This window comes from Chinchilla lanigera, unplaced genomic scaffold (genome assembly GCF_000276665.1).
Source record: "Chinchilla lanigera isolate Chin_1 unplaced genomic scaffold, ChiLan1.0 scaffold00106, whole genome shotgun sequence".
NCBI lineage: Eukaryota > Metazoa > Chordata > Mammalia > Rodentia > Chinchillidae > Chinchilla > Chinchilla lanigera.
Genome location: NW_004955507.1, coordinates 5,978,813 through 5,995,237, shown reverse-complemented (window position 1 = coordinate 5,995,237; position 16,425 = coordinate 5,978,813). Strand labels below are relative to the sequence as shown.

Genomic DNA, 16,425 nt, shown 5'->3' with positions numbered 1-16,425 from the left:
ATACAGAAGGAAGGTCTCACTAGAAGCAAGTGTATATGCACAGCAACACCACATTCAAACCCACACCAACTAGGGGCTGGGGATTTAGCTCAACGGCAAAGCGCCTGCCTGGCAAGTGCAAGGTTGTAAGTTCGGTTCCCGGTACCGGAGAAAAACCAAAAAAAAAAAAAAACAAACAAACCCACACCAACTAAAGACAAGAGTAGCTAGCCCTCACCTAAGGGCCCAAGAGAAGAAAGGCAGAGTATGCATTCTTCTCACATGTAAGTGGAAAGTTCACAAGGTAGACCATATTCTGGGTCATTAAAAAAGTCTTAACAAACTTTAAAGAATAAAGTTCATATAAACTGTTGCCAGATCATAATGAAATAAAAGTAGAAATTAATAACAAAAAGCTTTCAGGAAAATTCCCAAGTACTTGGAGTTAACACACTTCCAAATAGCCATGGGTTAAAGACAAAGGCTTATGGACATTAAATATTTTTAACAGAATGAAAATTAAGGGGCTGGGGATTTAGCTCAGCAGCAGAGCGCCTGCCTGGCAAGCGCAAGGTCGTGAGTTCGGTTCCCGGTACCAGAGAAAAACCAAAAAAAAAAAAAAAAAAAAACAGAATGAAAATTAAAATCTGCTATATCAAAATATAGCATTATATTCATAAAAAGGCCTAAAACCAATAGCCTAGGCTTCTAGAAACTAGAGGAAAAACAAATTAAAGCAAGCAGAAAGAAGAAAATAAATCAATAAAGTTGAAACAGTGAAAATTGAGAAAAAGAAATAGGGTACAGCGTGATGGTGCACATCTGCAATCTTAGAATTTGGGAGACTGAAGCAGGAAAATTGCCAAGAGTTTGAGACCAGCTTGGGCTATGAAGTGAGTTCAAGGCCAGCCTGGGCTACATAGACCTGTCTCCAAAAAAATTGTTTTTAAATTGAGAAGATCAGTAGAAGTAAAAACTAGGCCTTTAAAAAGACAGTACAACTAATGGATCTCTGGGATGGCTGGGGGTTGCTGGGGAAGACTGACGCAAACTGCTATGAGAAATGAAAGCAGGGCTATCATTACTTATCCTCCAACATTAAAAGAATGATACAAGAATGTTTTCAGCGACTCTAAAAATATTCATAAATTTGTTCATAAATGTTCATAAATTTAACATGTTAAGTGAAATTAACCATTCTACTTGTATAACCAGTATTTGAGTTTCTATTTTATGTATTTATTTATTTATTTATTTGGGTTTTTTGCAACAGGGTCTCACTATGCAGTTCAAACTGGTCTTAAGCTCATTTTGTAGCCCAGGCTGGTCTCAAGTCCTCCTGCCTCAGGCTCCCGAGTGCTGGGATTACAGGCATGTGCCACCACTCCTGGCTTAATCTTTTTATTGTTTAAACATGTCTTTGTTACATGAAATGTAGGATGGGAATTCTCAGCACCTTTAGGGTGATAGCCATTTGCCTAGCATACATCTAACCCTGGAAAAATCTAAGTCTCTGTCATCTGTGTTTGTGCTCTGAAGATAAACACTGCTAGAGAAATTCTCACAGCGATTAGACTGGCTTCCCTGTAAGCCTCAATGAAAATCTCAATCTGGCTTACTTTTCCACTTCTCCTTCTTCCTACAGACACTTCCAACTTTTCAACATTTCATCTCTATATCAGTTTTTCTGCCTGTACAATTATGTTCTTACTCTTTTCTTCCTGTAGCAATTGAAAAAGTGTCCTTTGTCCTGACAGGGAACATCTCCATATGTGCTATAGACTGTCAGGTCTTTGGCAATACTTTCTCCATCCAGGATGAGGCATTTTTCTCTGTGCTTGTCCTGAGAGCCATTCCTCACCCGTTTTGCACTAGTCCTGTTTCAGGGTTGTGGATGCTGCAAGTCAGGTTTCCCACAACTTTGACAGCTGTCTTCTGAGTAGGATCAGCTAAAGGAGGTGATGACAAGAGGTTGGAGGGCAGGAGGAGAGGCAAGCTCAGGGGGCCTGTTTAAGAGCTGCCTACCCGCTGCCTCTCCACCTCCTTCAGAAACAGGTCCACTGCCAGGCAAATGGCTCCTGACAGGCAACCCCAGCAGTTGCACTGCAGTGATACCAACACCTCTTCTTTTCTCTCCCCCTGGGAATAGTAACAGCCTTCTGCTACAGATGATGACTGAGTTGGCTTGCTGTCCCTGGTTAGACCTTTCAGTGTTTCCATCCCCTTAAATTATCTGGGTTAAATTTTCTCTGCTTTAAATATTTAGAGAGGCACCTGTCATCCAAAATGGACTTTGATTGATAAATTCACTCCCCAAAGAGTCTTTCCTGGAAACATGCAAGTGTTTTCCAGGGCCCCTTGTCACTGCCTGACCACACGTCCCTGTCAGTTACTATCCCATGATCCTTCTCCCTCTATTGCCAGATTTTCCCACAGGGACATCCCAATGCCTGAATCATCCCCAATTACAAACCTACCTTGAGAAATAATCAAAGATAAAGAAAATAATTTATAAGCAATAATATTCACAGCACTACTATTTTTAGAATCTACTTGGCATATAGAAGGAGCTCAATGAACATTCATTAAATAGAAGAATCAATATCAAAAAACTTGGAAATATCCAAATGTCCAATTTAAGTATTAAATAAACATTTTCACCAAATGCATACTTATCTTTTGCTTTAAAGGTAGTATAAAAATGCTTGTAAAATCGAGTAAATAATAATGACTATTATAACAGCTAACATTTATGAGTACTTTCTATTTGCCAGATGCCCTACTAAGAATTTCTTATACATTGTCATGTTTAGTCAACACAGTGGTGCCATGAAAATATTATTTTAAATTTCCATTCTTCAGATGAAGTTATTTAGACAGTAAAGCATAATGTAAACTGCCATCTTGCATTTCTGCATATGTACGCCTGATTGAAACTGGTGTAATCACAGCTGCTGTGCCTGAGACCCCCTGAGCACCAACCCTACTCTACCCTCAGGTTGCCCTATTTCTACTCTAACAAGGTGAAACAAACTATCATGAACCAGGAAAAACTTACCAACTGCCAGCCCAGGTACACACATTAGTGGACAAGGTATTGCGTACAGAAAGAAATGGTTCATAGAAGAGCTACAGCAGATAGCAAAAAAACAGTTCTCTTACAGGTAAAAAACATCTCAGGTATTGATGGGTAACTAGGTGTGTAGTAAGCAACAGTGATCTACTTTAGCAAGCCTAAAGCTCAGGCATCTCTACTAGGAAATATTCACCAGTGTAGGCCATGCTGAGGTAAAGTGGCTGACAGAACTGCTACCCATTTGGTGCAGTCTAAGTAATTAATGGAGAGTGCTGAAACTGTGCTCAGTTTGTGAATAAAAAACCACCACTTACTACTAGAGAAGACGATGATGAAGTTTCAGATCTTGTGGAGAATTTTGATAAGCCTTTTAAGAATAAGGCAAACTAAAATATGTCAACTTCTGAACAGTATAAAACTTGAAGAAATTACTGGGAGCTGCTCTTTTTATTATGACTGCTTTAAAATTTTCTTTGTTTATTGATCTGATAAAGTTTAGATTTCTAGTATTTTTAAACCCAAGCACTTGGGACATTGCACCTCTTTTTAGTTTTTGTTTATACAATTCATTCTTTAGCCAATCAAGTTGAAGAGGGCTGGAAATAAAGTTTGAAAGAAAGGTTAATAATTCTTTCCATAACCCTAAAAATATTAAGTAACTTGCCCAAATGAAGAAACACTAGAGCAGAGATTTCAAGTCAGTTTATCAGCATTTAGAGACGACAGTCACTAAGCATAGTGCCTCAGTACACTTTCGTTTTCAGGTACTATCTCCAGATGTTGTCCATATACACATATTTTACCCAGTTGTAATCAAAGTTGTGATCAAAGCATACAGGAATATTTGTATACTGATTTCTTCTAAAATATTATTAAAATTTCTGATACATCTACATAATTTTCATAATTATGTTCCATCACTTAACTTTCTGTAATATTGGTTTACTATAATTATGCAAACCATTACCTCTTTATTAACATTTAGATTATTTATAAATTTCTTAAACTAGTACTAATAAGATTGTAGTTTATAAGGTATGCCTTTTGTCAAATTTATTGACCTATACAGATTCTTAGGAGAGTAATTAATAGACTAAAAGACAATTTAAATGATTTTGTTATATTGCTTTAATTTCTAAAATATGCCAAAATATGCAAAATGACCAAGCAAATGCATCTGGTTATTATAACCTTTAAATGCTTGCTAATTTAGTAGAAGTGAAATGAACATTTGAATGATTATGGAATGAACATCTTATGTGCACAAGATAAGGACTCATAATAGGTCATAGGAAATATTTGGATGAGCGAAACAATCAGAACTACAAAGCCTAGTATGGGAAATAATATAAGCAAATAAATTTTTATACTGAAAAATAGAAAAACAAATTCTACTAGTGCATTATAAAGGCCAATGAGGAAGAGATTATCTCTTGTAGAGGAATACAGGGAAAACCTCAAAGAGGTTTTTTTTTTTTAAAGAAAATTAAAAATAAGAAAAGAAAACAATAAAACTGATACAAAATTTCAAAACAAGATGATAGGAAATTAACAATGGTTGTTGGGGGCTGGGGATTTAGCTCAGCGGCAAAGAGCCTGCCTGGCAAGCGCAAGGTCGTGAGTTCAGTTCCCGGTACCAGAGAAAAATAAAAAAAACAAAACAAAAAAAAAACAATGGTTGTTATAGTGCATATTGTTATCTTCAAAGTAGTTGCTCAGATTACCAGATAGAAGCATGCAAAATTGATCAAACAATTAAGCATTAATCATTCCTTTCAATAAACCAATAGAAATTTGTAGTACAATTATCTTAGGTATCTTGTGCATATAATATATATTTTTCCCTTCCCTTTTTCTTTCTTTTCTCCCAGTTGTTCTTTCCTTTTGAGCAGTTTCTTTCCTTTTCACAATATCTATTGTACCTTTTGGGTTTTATTTACTCTTTCAGTTTCTTACACTAGGGAGACAATACGATGCTTACACATGTAGAAAACCCCCAAAACTCCACCAAAAAATTTCTAGATTTAATAGCCAAATTCATAGCATAGCTGGATACAAAGTCAGCACTCAGAAATCAGTAGCATTCCTGTACACAAAACAACAGATTCACTGAGAGAGAAATTAGGGAAACCACACCCTTCACAATACCATCCAAAAAAATGAAATACTTAGGAATCAGTCTAACAAAGGAAGCGGAAGATGTAGCTCAGCGGCATAAGTGCCTGCCTGGCAAGTGCAAGGTCCTGAGTTCCATTCCCAGTGCCAAAAAAAAAAAAAAACATTTAACAAAGGAAGTAAAAGATCTATACAGTGAAAGTTACAGTACTCTGAAGAAAGAGATCAAAGAGGATATTAGAACATGCAAAGATATTCCTTGCTCATGGATAGGAAGAACCAACATTGTGAAAATAGCCATACTCCCAAAACTGTTATACAAATTCAATGCAATCTTCATCAAAACACCATTAGTATACCTCACAGATCTAGAGAAAACATTCCTAAAATTTATCTGGAATTAGAAGAAACCTAGAATAGGGGCTGGGGATTTAGCTCAGCGGCAAAAGCGCCTGCCTGGCAAGCGCAAGGTCGTGAGTTCGGTTCCCGGTACCGGAGAAAAACAAAAACAAAAACAAACAAAAAAAGAAGAAACCTAGAATAGCAAAAGCAATCCTGGGCAACAAAGGCACAGCAGGAGGCATCATAATCTCTGACTTGAAATTATACTACAAAGCTATTGTGATAAGAAAACAGCATGGTACTGACATAAAAATAGACCTGAGGATCAATGGAACAGATTAAAAGATGCACGCACAGCTGCAAACACACTCAGCCACCATATCTCTGACAAAGGAACAAACATGTGCCATGGAAGAAAGATAGCCTCTTTAATAAATGGTGCTGGAAAAGAGAAGGTTTTTGAGATGGCTCTTAAACAATAGCTAGAAATTCAAATATAGCAAGAGCAGGTTACAAGCTGAAGGGAGAGAATGAGCAAAATGATGATGAAAACAGTGTAGGCAAATTTAGTGAATGGCTATGATTGATCTATATCTCACAGAATTAGAGTCAAGGAAGATTATGTTGGGAAGATTGAGATTTTAACGTCAACTTTATCTTTATAATTAGATTTTGAATTATCTGGCAACTCTGTGAATTTATAAAAATGAGAGAGGAAACTACTTTGAAGATTGTTATAGTTTTGATGTGATTTATTCTCAAGGGTTCATGTGTTGGAAACTGCATCCCTGGAGGTTCAGTGTTGGGAAGTGGTGTACAGTTTTTAGGAGGTGGGGCCAAGTGGGAGGTCCCTAAATCATTTGAGGGTATGCCCTCAGAAGGGATTATGGAAACTCAATTTCTCTGTTTGACTCTCTTGTCTAGTAATGTTATCTCTCCCCCAAGTGCTCCTGCCATAGGATGGATCCTTGAGCATCCTCCATCCTTGAAGGAAGACAACACCAGTGCTGAGGTGGTGCTATACTCTTGAACCTCTAGAACTATAAGCTAAATAAATCTCATTTCTTTATCAAGCAGTTTCTCTTCAGGTATTTCATTGCAGTAACAATAAGCATATAAATACTAAGTGTAACTTTTTTTCTTTGGCAGTATTAGGGATTGAACCAAGAGCCTAGCATGTGCTAGGCAAGCACTCTCTCACTGAGTTACATCCCCCACACAGTTGTAATTTTTTAGATTTCTAGGAATATTAGAACCTTAGAATGGTAGTATAATATGACTTGGTAACAAGGGAAAGATAAAGACATTTTGGAGACAGAGTCAACAGGGCTTATCAAATGCAGATATGTAGGGTAAAGGGCAAGAAAGTTGTAATGCTATTTCTGAGAATTTAATATACTTTTAAAGTACATTAAGTATATTAATTAAATACACTTTATTCATGTGTTGGAAACTGCATCCCTGGAGGTTCAGTGTTGGGAAGTGGTGTACAGTTTTTAGGAGGTGGGAACAAGTGGGAGGTCCCTAAACCATTTGAGGGTGTGCCCTCAAAATATATTAAGTATATTAATTCACAAGAAAGTTGTGACACTATCTCTGAGAATTTAATATAATTTAATTTTATTTGTTTGTGTATTTATTTATTTTTGGTTTTTTTGAGACAAGGTCTTGTTATGTAGTTCAGGCTGGCCTCAAACTCTCAGTGATCCGCCTCCCAGCCTCCCAAGTGCTGGGATTACAGGTGTGTGCCACCATGCCCAGCATGCAAATTGAATTTAAGAGCACTAGAAAATGATGGTGTATTAAGAGAATAGGAATTTCAGGATACATAGCTAGCTTTGTACAGATAAAGACATTTTTAAAAATCACTGATATGGAGCATACTATGTTCTTTCGCTCCTTTGTTTTCTCTTATTCAGATTAAACTAACTAGCTATAGTAAATTCTGTGGAGAATAGAAACAAATCCTGGACTGATCTGCTCTGAAGTTATTTTTCCTGTAGGAGAGAAAAATCACATATAGAACTAGCACACAAGTTAGAGAGAGATTGGGTATCAAAACAGAAATTTGTGAAACCACAAAACAGTTCTTGTTATGTTTAACAAAACAAAACAGAAGTCCCTTTCATACTCAGGAATATTCTCTACCTACAAACAACCCTCCTGTCTGATTCCGCCATTTTTGCCACCTATTAATCACTACTGGAATTTTTTTCTTTATGGCGGACATGTCACTTGAACTACAGAACATGTACTCTTAATCCCGGATAAGGGGCCCTGGAAATGATTCAGGGAACACAAGAGAAAATAGCTTTAGGAAAATTTTGCCTCTGTATACAGATACTTTTCTGCTCTGTATTCCTTTGCCTAGGACTCATTTTCAGTCATGGAGAGAGATGGAAGCTCATGCGGCGCTTCTCCCTCATGACCCTGAGGAATTTTGGGATGGGGAAGAGAAGCATTGAGGAGAGAGTGCAGCAGGAAGCCCGTTGCCTCGTGAAGGAGTTGAGAAAAACAGAAGGTGAGTTCCATTGGCTGTGCCCTTGGGGTTAAGGGTACTCTCTGTACTCATCACCCCCAACCCCTCTCCTCCTCTGCCCTCTTCATCAGGGAGCTAGGTAGGACTAAAGGGGGAGGAAAATGATTTCCAAAGCTTCAGAATTCTGGAATACTTTTGTCTGTATTCATTTTCCAACCTTCACACTTACTGGATGTGTACATTTGGACAAATTACTTAACTTGTTAAAACATTTTCCTCAACTGAAAAATTGGGCTAAAAACCAAACTCAGAATAAAGATGAAATAATACAATATGTGGAACATTTCATAATGTAAGTTCTCTAAATTGTTGCTATTGTTACTATTATAGTACAGTATTCTATAATAACATATGTTATCAGTATAGTATAATAGTATAGAGCATATAGTATCACCTGCTATAACACTAGTTATATATACTAATAGTATATATATGATAAATACTAAAATATATATGATTAATATTATTGCAAGATGCTTACATTCTGTTTTAAGGCAGTCTAGAGGAAAATAAACTATATGTATAAGTCTGAAAAGAGAGAAGCCTTGTTCTTGAAATTCTAATGCAGGATGGTTAACATTCTCAATGTGATGGTTGTGCTTTCCTCATATCAGGTCAGCCTTTTGACCCCACCTTTGCCCTTTCCTGTGCTCCCTGCAATGTGATCTGTTCCATCCTCTTCAATGAGCATTTCCAATACAAGGATGAGAAATTCCTCACCCTGATGGATCTGTTAAATGAAAATTTTAAGCAAGTAAACTCTCGATGGTGCCAGGTAAGGCCAAGGTTGCATCTATGTCCATGGCTGTTCTCATTGGTCCCTTGGCGCCTGATGCAGAATAAAGGGCTGTAAAGTCCCCCACGGTCCACGAGCAAGGTTCCAACATGGGAACTGTGCTACCCCCTTGATGTGTGTTGAATGAACAAGTGCACTGGCTCCTAACCCAGCCTCTAGGGAAGTTTTCCCCCTGCTTGCCCTGAGCAGTTTACTCACACAGAAGAAAACAGAGTGGGCTGGATGTGCAGCTCAGTGGCAAAGCACTTGCCTACCATGTGTGAGACCCTGGATTTGATTCCCAGCACCTCAAAAAATAAAGGGAGTACAGAGCCTTTCCAGCTGTCTGTGTTTTCTGTCCCTCAGCACATCTTCCCCCTTCTCTATGGGAAGGTGGGAAGAGCAAGGGGATGGGAAAGGGATGGTCTTCTGTGCATGGTGAGCATCTTCTGTTAGCTAAGCAAACTGTGGCACATGCCTGTTATCCCAGCACTAGGGAGGCTGAGGCAGGAGGATTACCACAAGTTTGAGGCCAGCCTGGGCTACATAGTGTGTTCAGGGGCAGCCTGAACTATAAACAAGACCCTGTCTCAAACAAACAAACAAACAAAAGAAACTGCTCTCCTTACCACCCGAGTTCCTGGTGTTGGTGGCGGCTGCTTATTTATTTGTTTCCATTTTTAGATGTACAATCTTTGGCCAATACTCATAAAGTATCTCCCTGGAAAGCACAAGGAATTCTCAAAAAGGCTTTATGATGTCAAAAATTTTATTCTGGAAAAAGTAAAGGAGCATCAAGAGTCCCTGGACCCTGATAACCCTCGTGACTATATCGACTGTTTCCTTAGCAAGATGGAGCAGGTACTATACACAGGTGGCCTTGTTCCCTGATACTGTTTTTCATTCCTCTATGAACATGCAGAAAAGTGTAATCATACTGTGTAGGTAATCATTCATAGTTTGGTAGTTTATGGCCATGGAATCTACTATTACTCTTAAAAATGGAAATTCAAAAATAGTCTAAAGATGTTCTTTTTCCTTCATATTTCTATTACTTCTTACACTTGGACACATATTTACACATAATTTCCTTGAGTAGATAAAATATACAAATTTTCTCTGCAGATCATTTACATTAACATAGCCATTTTTGCTACAGTGCTTTCCCAGAGACCGTGTCAGAGACCAATACATTATTAAAAACCTGATTATGTTTTTACAAAGTGTGATTGAAACATACAGTAAATATTTAAATTTTTAAAATTTATTACAAGCTGGGCATGGTGGCACACACCTATAGTCTCGGCACTTGGGAGGCTGAGGCAGGAGGATTGTTGCAAGTTCGAGACCAGCCTGGGCTACAAAGTGAGCTCATGGGCAGCCTGAACTGCATATTGAGACCCTGTCTCAAAAAGAGAAAATAAAGTAACTAATTAATTAAGATAAAATTTATTACAATAAAAGACACATTGCCATTAATTTTCCTCAAAACTGCCCTTCACTTTTGACACATTTACCCCATCATTCTTACCACTTTTTAAAGCAGTTCTGAAAGTCTTTTTCCAAATTTTAGTTGCATTATTGTGGCTGCCTTGATGTCCTGAATCATCCTGAATCCATTCAAAATGTTTACCTTTCATGGTCATTTTGATTTGGAGAAGAACCAGAAGTCACATGGTTCTAGATCTCGTGAATACAATGGATGAGGACACACCATAATATTTTTAGAGCCCTACTTGGCAGCAGCATTCATCCTATTTTTTATCATATCTCATAAGGACACTCACAAAAGAGGACTTCCAGAACTGTTTCGTAATATGGCAAGAATGATAAGAGTGACTGACACCGAGGAAGTATTTTGAGGGGAATTAATGGCAATGTGTTTTTTACTGTAACAAATATTTTTAATTTAAACTTTTATCACATATTTTGAAGATCCCCTTATACATAGAAACAATTTTGTTATTTGAACTTGTTCTGGATGAAGGATACTAAAATAAATACGCTACAAATATACTGTGAGTAGTATTAAGTATAGAGAATAACAACTATAGCAGATCCACGCATTCACAGAATGCCACTGAACATAAAACACCAGCATGACAGGAGAAAGCATATTTAAATGTATAAACACATATTACAACTAAAAATCTGAAAATTATGCTTTGAGCCCTAGAAGATTACCAACATTCATGTAAAGGACCCAAAATATGTACAAATGAAATAAAAATACCATTCACCAACATCATAAATATGCAGATTATAACAAACAATGATAACCTGTGATATTAGCCTCTAGGAGGGTTGTTTTCCTGGAAAACAAGTCCAAGGAGAAAATGTTGATGTCCCTTTTACTTTTCACAAACTTCCTAGAATCAGTTGAACCATTTGAACCCATTCTACTTTGTAAGGAGATCCATTGAAACAACCTATTTATTCTAATTGGGTGTTCAAAGGACCAGGTGTTTCTCTGTGAAAGAAAAATACCCGGCAGGTCATTGATTGAATCATTCAAAGTGATTGCTGACTCTGTTCTTTCAGATTTGCTTGATAAAGGAAATAAAACAATGAACAAATCACATACCCTGCAGTCTTCTTTCAAAGCACTTCCGCTGTTTAGAGAAATATTTATTTAATTTACTTTTGTAGTCCCTGCTGCTATAAAAGGGCTGGGGTGGTGTTGATTTTCAATGCTTTGGATCACAAGCAACTAGCATGATTGTCTGAAATGTTATAAAGATTCTTTGAATAAATTTACTAGTTAAGTAGTAGTGATATGTCCTTTGTCTGAATAAAGCTTACAGTCTCATGCAAAGATCACAAAAGCAAGCAGTAGCAAATTGGTAACAAGTAATACCAGCCTGAGTACAGTGGCACATACCTTAGTCCCAGCTACACTTGAGCCTGAGGTAAGAGAATTGCTTGAGCCCAAGAGTTTGGATACAGCCTGGAGAACAAAGCAAGATCAAACCCACAGGCAGTGAACAAAGAAATACTGACAAGGTAGTAGTTGCTCTGGGAGAATATGGCAGGAACACCAGTGCCAGTCTCCTGGGAGTCAGAGTGGGACTTAACCAAGGCTGGCTGGACACCTCTCTGCAGAGGTAACAGTTGAGCTAAGAACTGAAGAGTGTATAGTGATTATGGATATGAAGGTGCCAAAGAAAAATATATTAAGCAGTGAAATGCAATGTAGAAAAGTCCTGCAGCAGAAGGAAATGTAGACGTATGAGGGGAAGAAGGAAAGCCTGTGGTGGAAGAAAGGCTGAAGCAGCAGGAAGTCAGCTGATGGTGAAATTAAGAGAAATCAATAGATTTGAGTGATTAAGGAGGCAAAAATCTCTTAGTAATACCAGCAGTATTGGTGGTGAGTTGGGAAATGTAAGAGATGAGGTGATAGATCCCTACTCCCGTAAGGTGAAAGAGCCCACTGCCAGGCACCAATTCAGGGAACGCCTGATAGAGACCACTGGCAGTTGTCACTATGCATGCCTAACTCTTGAAATGCACTGAAGTAGGCTAGAGGAAAGACCAAAAGGAATGTTGAAACCAGGTACACTGGTGATACAGGAAAATAAATACTTACAACCTGAATGATATCTGGGACGAGTTCGTGTTCTCTAAAATCGAAGAATGAATTTTAGGAACAATGGAGGTTAAGAGCAGAATATATTTATTGAGGGAAAGAAAAGAAAGCTTCTGTCCAAGAGAGGGACAGAAGGGGGGCCCGAGTGGGTTACCCCAAGACTCTGTCTTTCCTAGGGACTTTTATAGAGCAAAACCATAAGGTGAGGTGGGTCCAAGGTAGGGGAAAAATGGACAAAACTATGGTCAGCCAATAAGAATTGTTCAGGTAAAATTGATGAAATCAGGATCAAATGGGGAAGCAAGTGGCTTAGCAAGTGGGCATGAATACAGAAGAGGGGCTTTTCCTGTAAGGAGTTGGGTCAGGGGCTCTTCAAGGTGATGGCTACCTATTTAGAATATCAATCCCTGATGTCCATCCCTAGGGAGGTATGTGGGTGTATCTGTTTAGTCCTTTGTCCTGAGGTCTGGCCCACAGCAAATGCGTATCTTTCATGTTGGCTGCTTCAGGGCCTGGCCCTGCCTGACTGCCTATATTTCTGTCTAACTTAGCTGCCTATAACATTGGCACATGCCTATAGTCCTAGCTGGTTGGGAGACTGAAGTAGGAGGATCACTTGAGCCCAGGGATTCAAGACCACCTGGACAACACAGTGGGATGTTGTGTCAAAAAAAGGAAAAAAGACTATATAGACTTTACACCATTCCTTCTCTTCTTTGCTCTACTTCTGTTTTTCTGGATGATAACTATCAATAGAAGATGGATAGAAACTTCTGAAATGTTTCTCTTTCCTGCAAGTTTTGTTCTATTTCATTTTAATATTAAATCGCTACAACCTTACTACATATAAGATTTAGGTTGTGTTAAGAATTAAGTAAAACAATAAAGTCCATCCTACTTAAATTGCAGAGCTAAAAAATCAATAAGATATTTCTGTTTTCTTCTCAACTTTCTTTACCATCACAGATTTTTAGCCAGGCATGGTGGTGCACACCCTTAATCCCGGCATTCAGGAGGCTGAGGCAGGAGTTTGAGGCTAGCGTGGGCTACATAAGTGAGTTCAAGCCAGTTTGCACTGCATGATGAGACCTTGTCTCAAAAAAAATTATTTTTTCAATCACATTTTATTGGTACATTTTAGGTACACATAATGATCACATTCATCATAGGGAATTTGTAACTGTACATGATATAATTTGATTCTTTTTTTTCCCATCCCACTACCCTCCCTTTAACCCCTTTTTCCCTCCCCATTTACAAAAGCTTTGCTTCCATTTTTTTCCTTCTCTTATCCTTTTTCCTTCTTTCTTTTTTACTTTTCCCTTCTTTCCTTTCCCCTTCCTCCTTCCCCATTTGAACATTTTCTTCCTATTTCACAATACCTATTGTGCATTTTGATCCTTATTTATACTTTTGGTTTCTCACATCAGAGAAACTATGCAGTATTTAAACATGTGTGTCCAATTTATGTTACTTAAAAATAAGGTCTCAAGGTCCATCCATTTACCTAGAAATGTCTCAAGTGTATCCTTTATGGGAGAGTAGTACTCCATTGTATAAAAAAGCCATATCTTTATCCATTCACCAGTTGATGGGCATTTGGGCTGCTTCCAAGATTTGACTATTGCAAACTGTGCATTATAAACATGGGTGTGCTTATATTGCTGTAATATGATGCTTTTAATTTTGAGGGGAAGGGAATAACTGGCTCAAATGGAACCTCTAGTCCTAGTTTCTTGAAAAATCTCCACATTGATTTCCACAGTGGTTGCACCAGTCTGTACTCCCACCAACAGTGGAGAAGGTTTCCTTTTTCCCCACAGCCCCTCCAGCATTTGTTATCAGTTGATTTCTTGATAATAGCCATTCTTTCAGGGGTAAGATACAACTTCATTGTTGTCTTACTTCACATCTTTCAAATGACCAGTGATACTGAACATTTCTTTCAATGTGATAAAAGCCTTTTATGATAAAGCACAAGCCACCCTGTACTAAATGAACAAAAACTGAAAGCTTTCCCTCTAAAATCGGGAACAAGACAAGGATGTTCACTGTCACCACTCATATTCAATATAGTTCTTAAACATTATCCAAAGCAATTAGACAAGAACAAGAAATAAAAGGAATAAGGATAGGAAAGGAAGAAGTTAAATTATCATTATTTGCAGATACATGATACATAGAAGACCCCCAAAACTCCACCAATGAATTTCTAGATTTAATAACAAAATTCAGTAGCATAACTGGATACAAAACCAACACTCAAAAATCAATTGCATTCCTGTATACTAACAACAAACTCACTGAGAGAAATTAGAGAACTAACATTCATCAAAATAGCACAAAAAAATGAAATATTTAGGAACCAATCTAACAAAGGAAGTAAAAGATCTGTAATTGAAAGTTACAGTACTCTGAAAAAGGAGATTGAAAAGGATAGCAGAAAATGGAAAGATATCCTTGCTCATGGGTAGGAAAAAGTAACATAGTGACAATGGCTATACTTCTAAGAAAGTAATTTTGGGGGGTGGTGAGGGGGCTGGGGATTTAGCTCAGCGGCAAAGCGCCTGCCTGGCAAGCGCAAGGTCATGAGTTCAGTTGCCGGTACCGGAGAAAAACCAAAAAAAAAAATAAAAATAAAAAAGTAATTTTTAAAACAAGTATTACTATTTTCTGCAAATTCAAAAATATATTAAAGTTCACCAAGAAAATCAGCAATGAAAATAACTTAAATATAGTAAATATGAAATTATTGTTGGTTTAGTCCTACATCATTAAACATTAATTTTGTCAACAAATTCTAAGTGCCAGGACTGTTCTTGAGGCTAAGGTTACAACAAAGAAGACTTAATCCCTGGTTTTTTTAATGAAGTCATTTTAAAATAGAAACTCCATGTACTATTTTTAAATCCTGAATCAATTTGTTTTCTAAGCATTTGATAGAGACCATTTAAAAAACTATGAATCGAAATGTCTAATTTTACAAATATGGTCTTCATATTAGAAACGTCATTAATAATAGTGAATGTTGTATCGGAACAGGTGGATCTTGGAGTGTCTTAAGTCTGAGTTGGAGAAGGAGGTGGACAAGTCATGAACTAGTGAGCTTCCCTACATGTGCTTGCATAGAGCTTATCATCTAGTATTTCTCATGAAATGTAATAATAAAAGAATGTATAATTCCCTGAATATTTATATATATGAAGCATGTGCTCAGAGCTTCCTGTCCATTAACGCTTTTAATCTCTGTAATAACCCTGTAATAAGCCATTGCCGTCTAAACTCATGTAGCCAATAACTCTGCCATCTACAGGAGAAAGACAACCCGGAGTCTGAATTCGAGTTGGAGAACTTGGCAGTCTGTGGATCTAATTTATTTACAGCAGGAACAGAAACAACCAGTATCACCCTGAGATTTGGGCTTCTGCTGCTAATGAAACACCCAGAGGTGGAAGGTACACTGAATGTCCCGGATGAGACCCTGACCTTGGGGAGGGCGGGTCTGTGATGAATCATTTTCCCTGGACTCCCACACAAATGCAAAGGGCCATTCACCGTGTTCTTGCTTTTGTTGATTAGAATGATATCTAATGATATTGACAAGGGAGAGAGACATTTTAAGAACTCAAAGCCTTTTGTTTAAGCTTAAAAACAGACGCGCTTCTGAATACCAAATCTCATATATGAGAGATGCAGTGCTAAAGCCCTAATTAAAAGAGGACATTGCATGTGGGCCTGCACATACCGGGCTGTTTGACCTCAAACAAGTTACTTAATGTTGCAGACATTGATTTTTCCACTGTGCAAAGCCCAAATTCCCCAAAAGGGATTTTCAGTTCTGATATAACTTTGAAGTAAAATTCAAAAGTGATTTTGTCATAGCTAGATAATCCCAAGCCTGTTCTCAGAGCACAGGCTGTAGGAAGCCCGTGTTTACAATGCTCAACAAGATGCTATTTGTGGGGGCTGGGGATTTGGCTCAGCGGCAAAAGCGCCTGCCTGGCAAGCGCAAG

The 16,425-nt window shown here is 37.8% G+C and overlaps 1 protein-coding gene across 1 annotated transcript in view; it reads left to right on the top strand.

Annotated features, from left to right (window-relative positions):
- Positions 1-16,425, top strand: part of LOC102019826 (cytochrome P450 2C23-like) — a 39,624-nt gene that overhangs the window by 16,027 nt on the left and 7,172 nt on the right. Inside the window, exons 3-6 of the mRNA XM_013506229.1 lie at positions 7,884-8,033; positions 8,666-8,826; positions 9,511-9,687; positions 15,726-15,867. Of these exons, the coding sequence (XP_013361683.1) occupies positions 7,884-8,033; positions 8,666-8,826; positions 9,511-9,687; positions 15,726-15,867 (630 nt within the window). The remainder of the gene's footprint in view (positions 1-7,883; positions 8,034-8,665; positions 8,827-9,510; positions 9,688-15,725; positions 15,868-16,425) is intronic.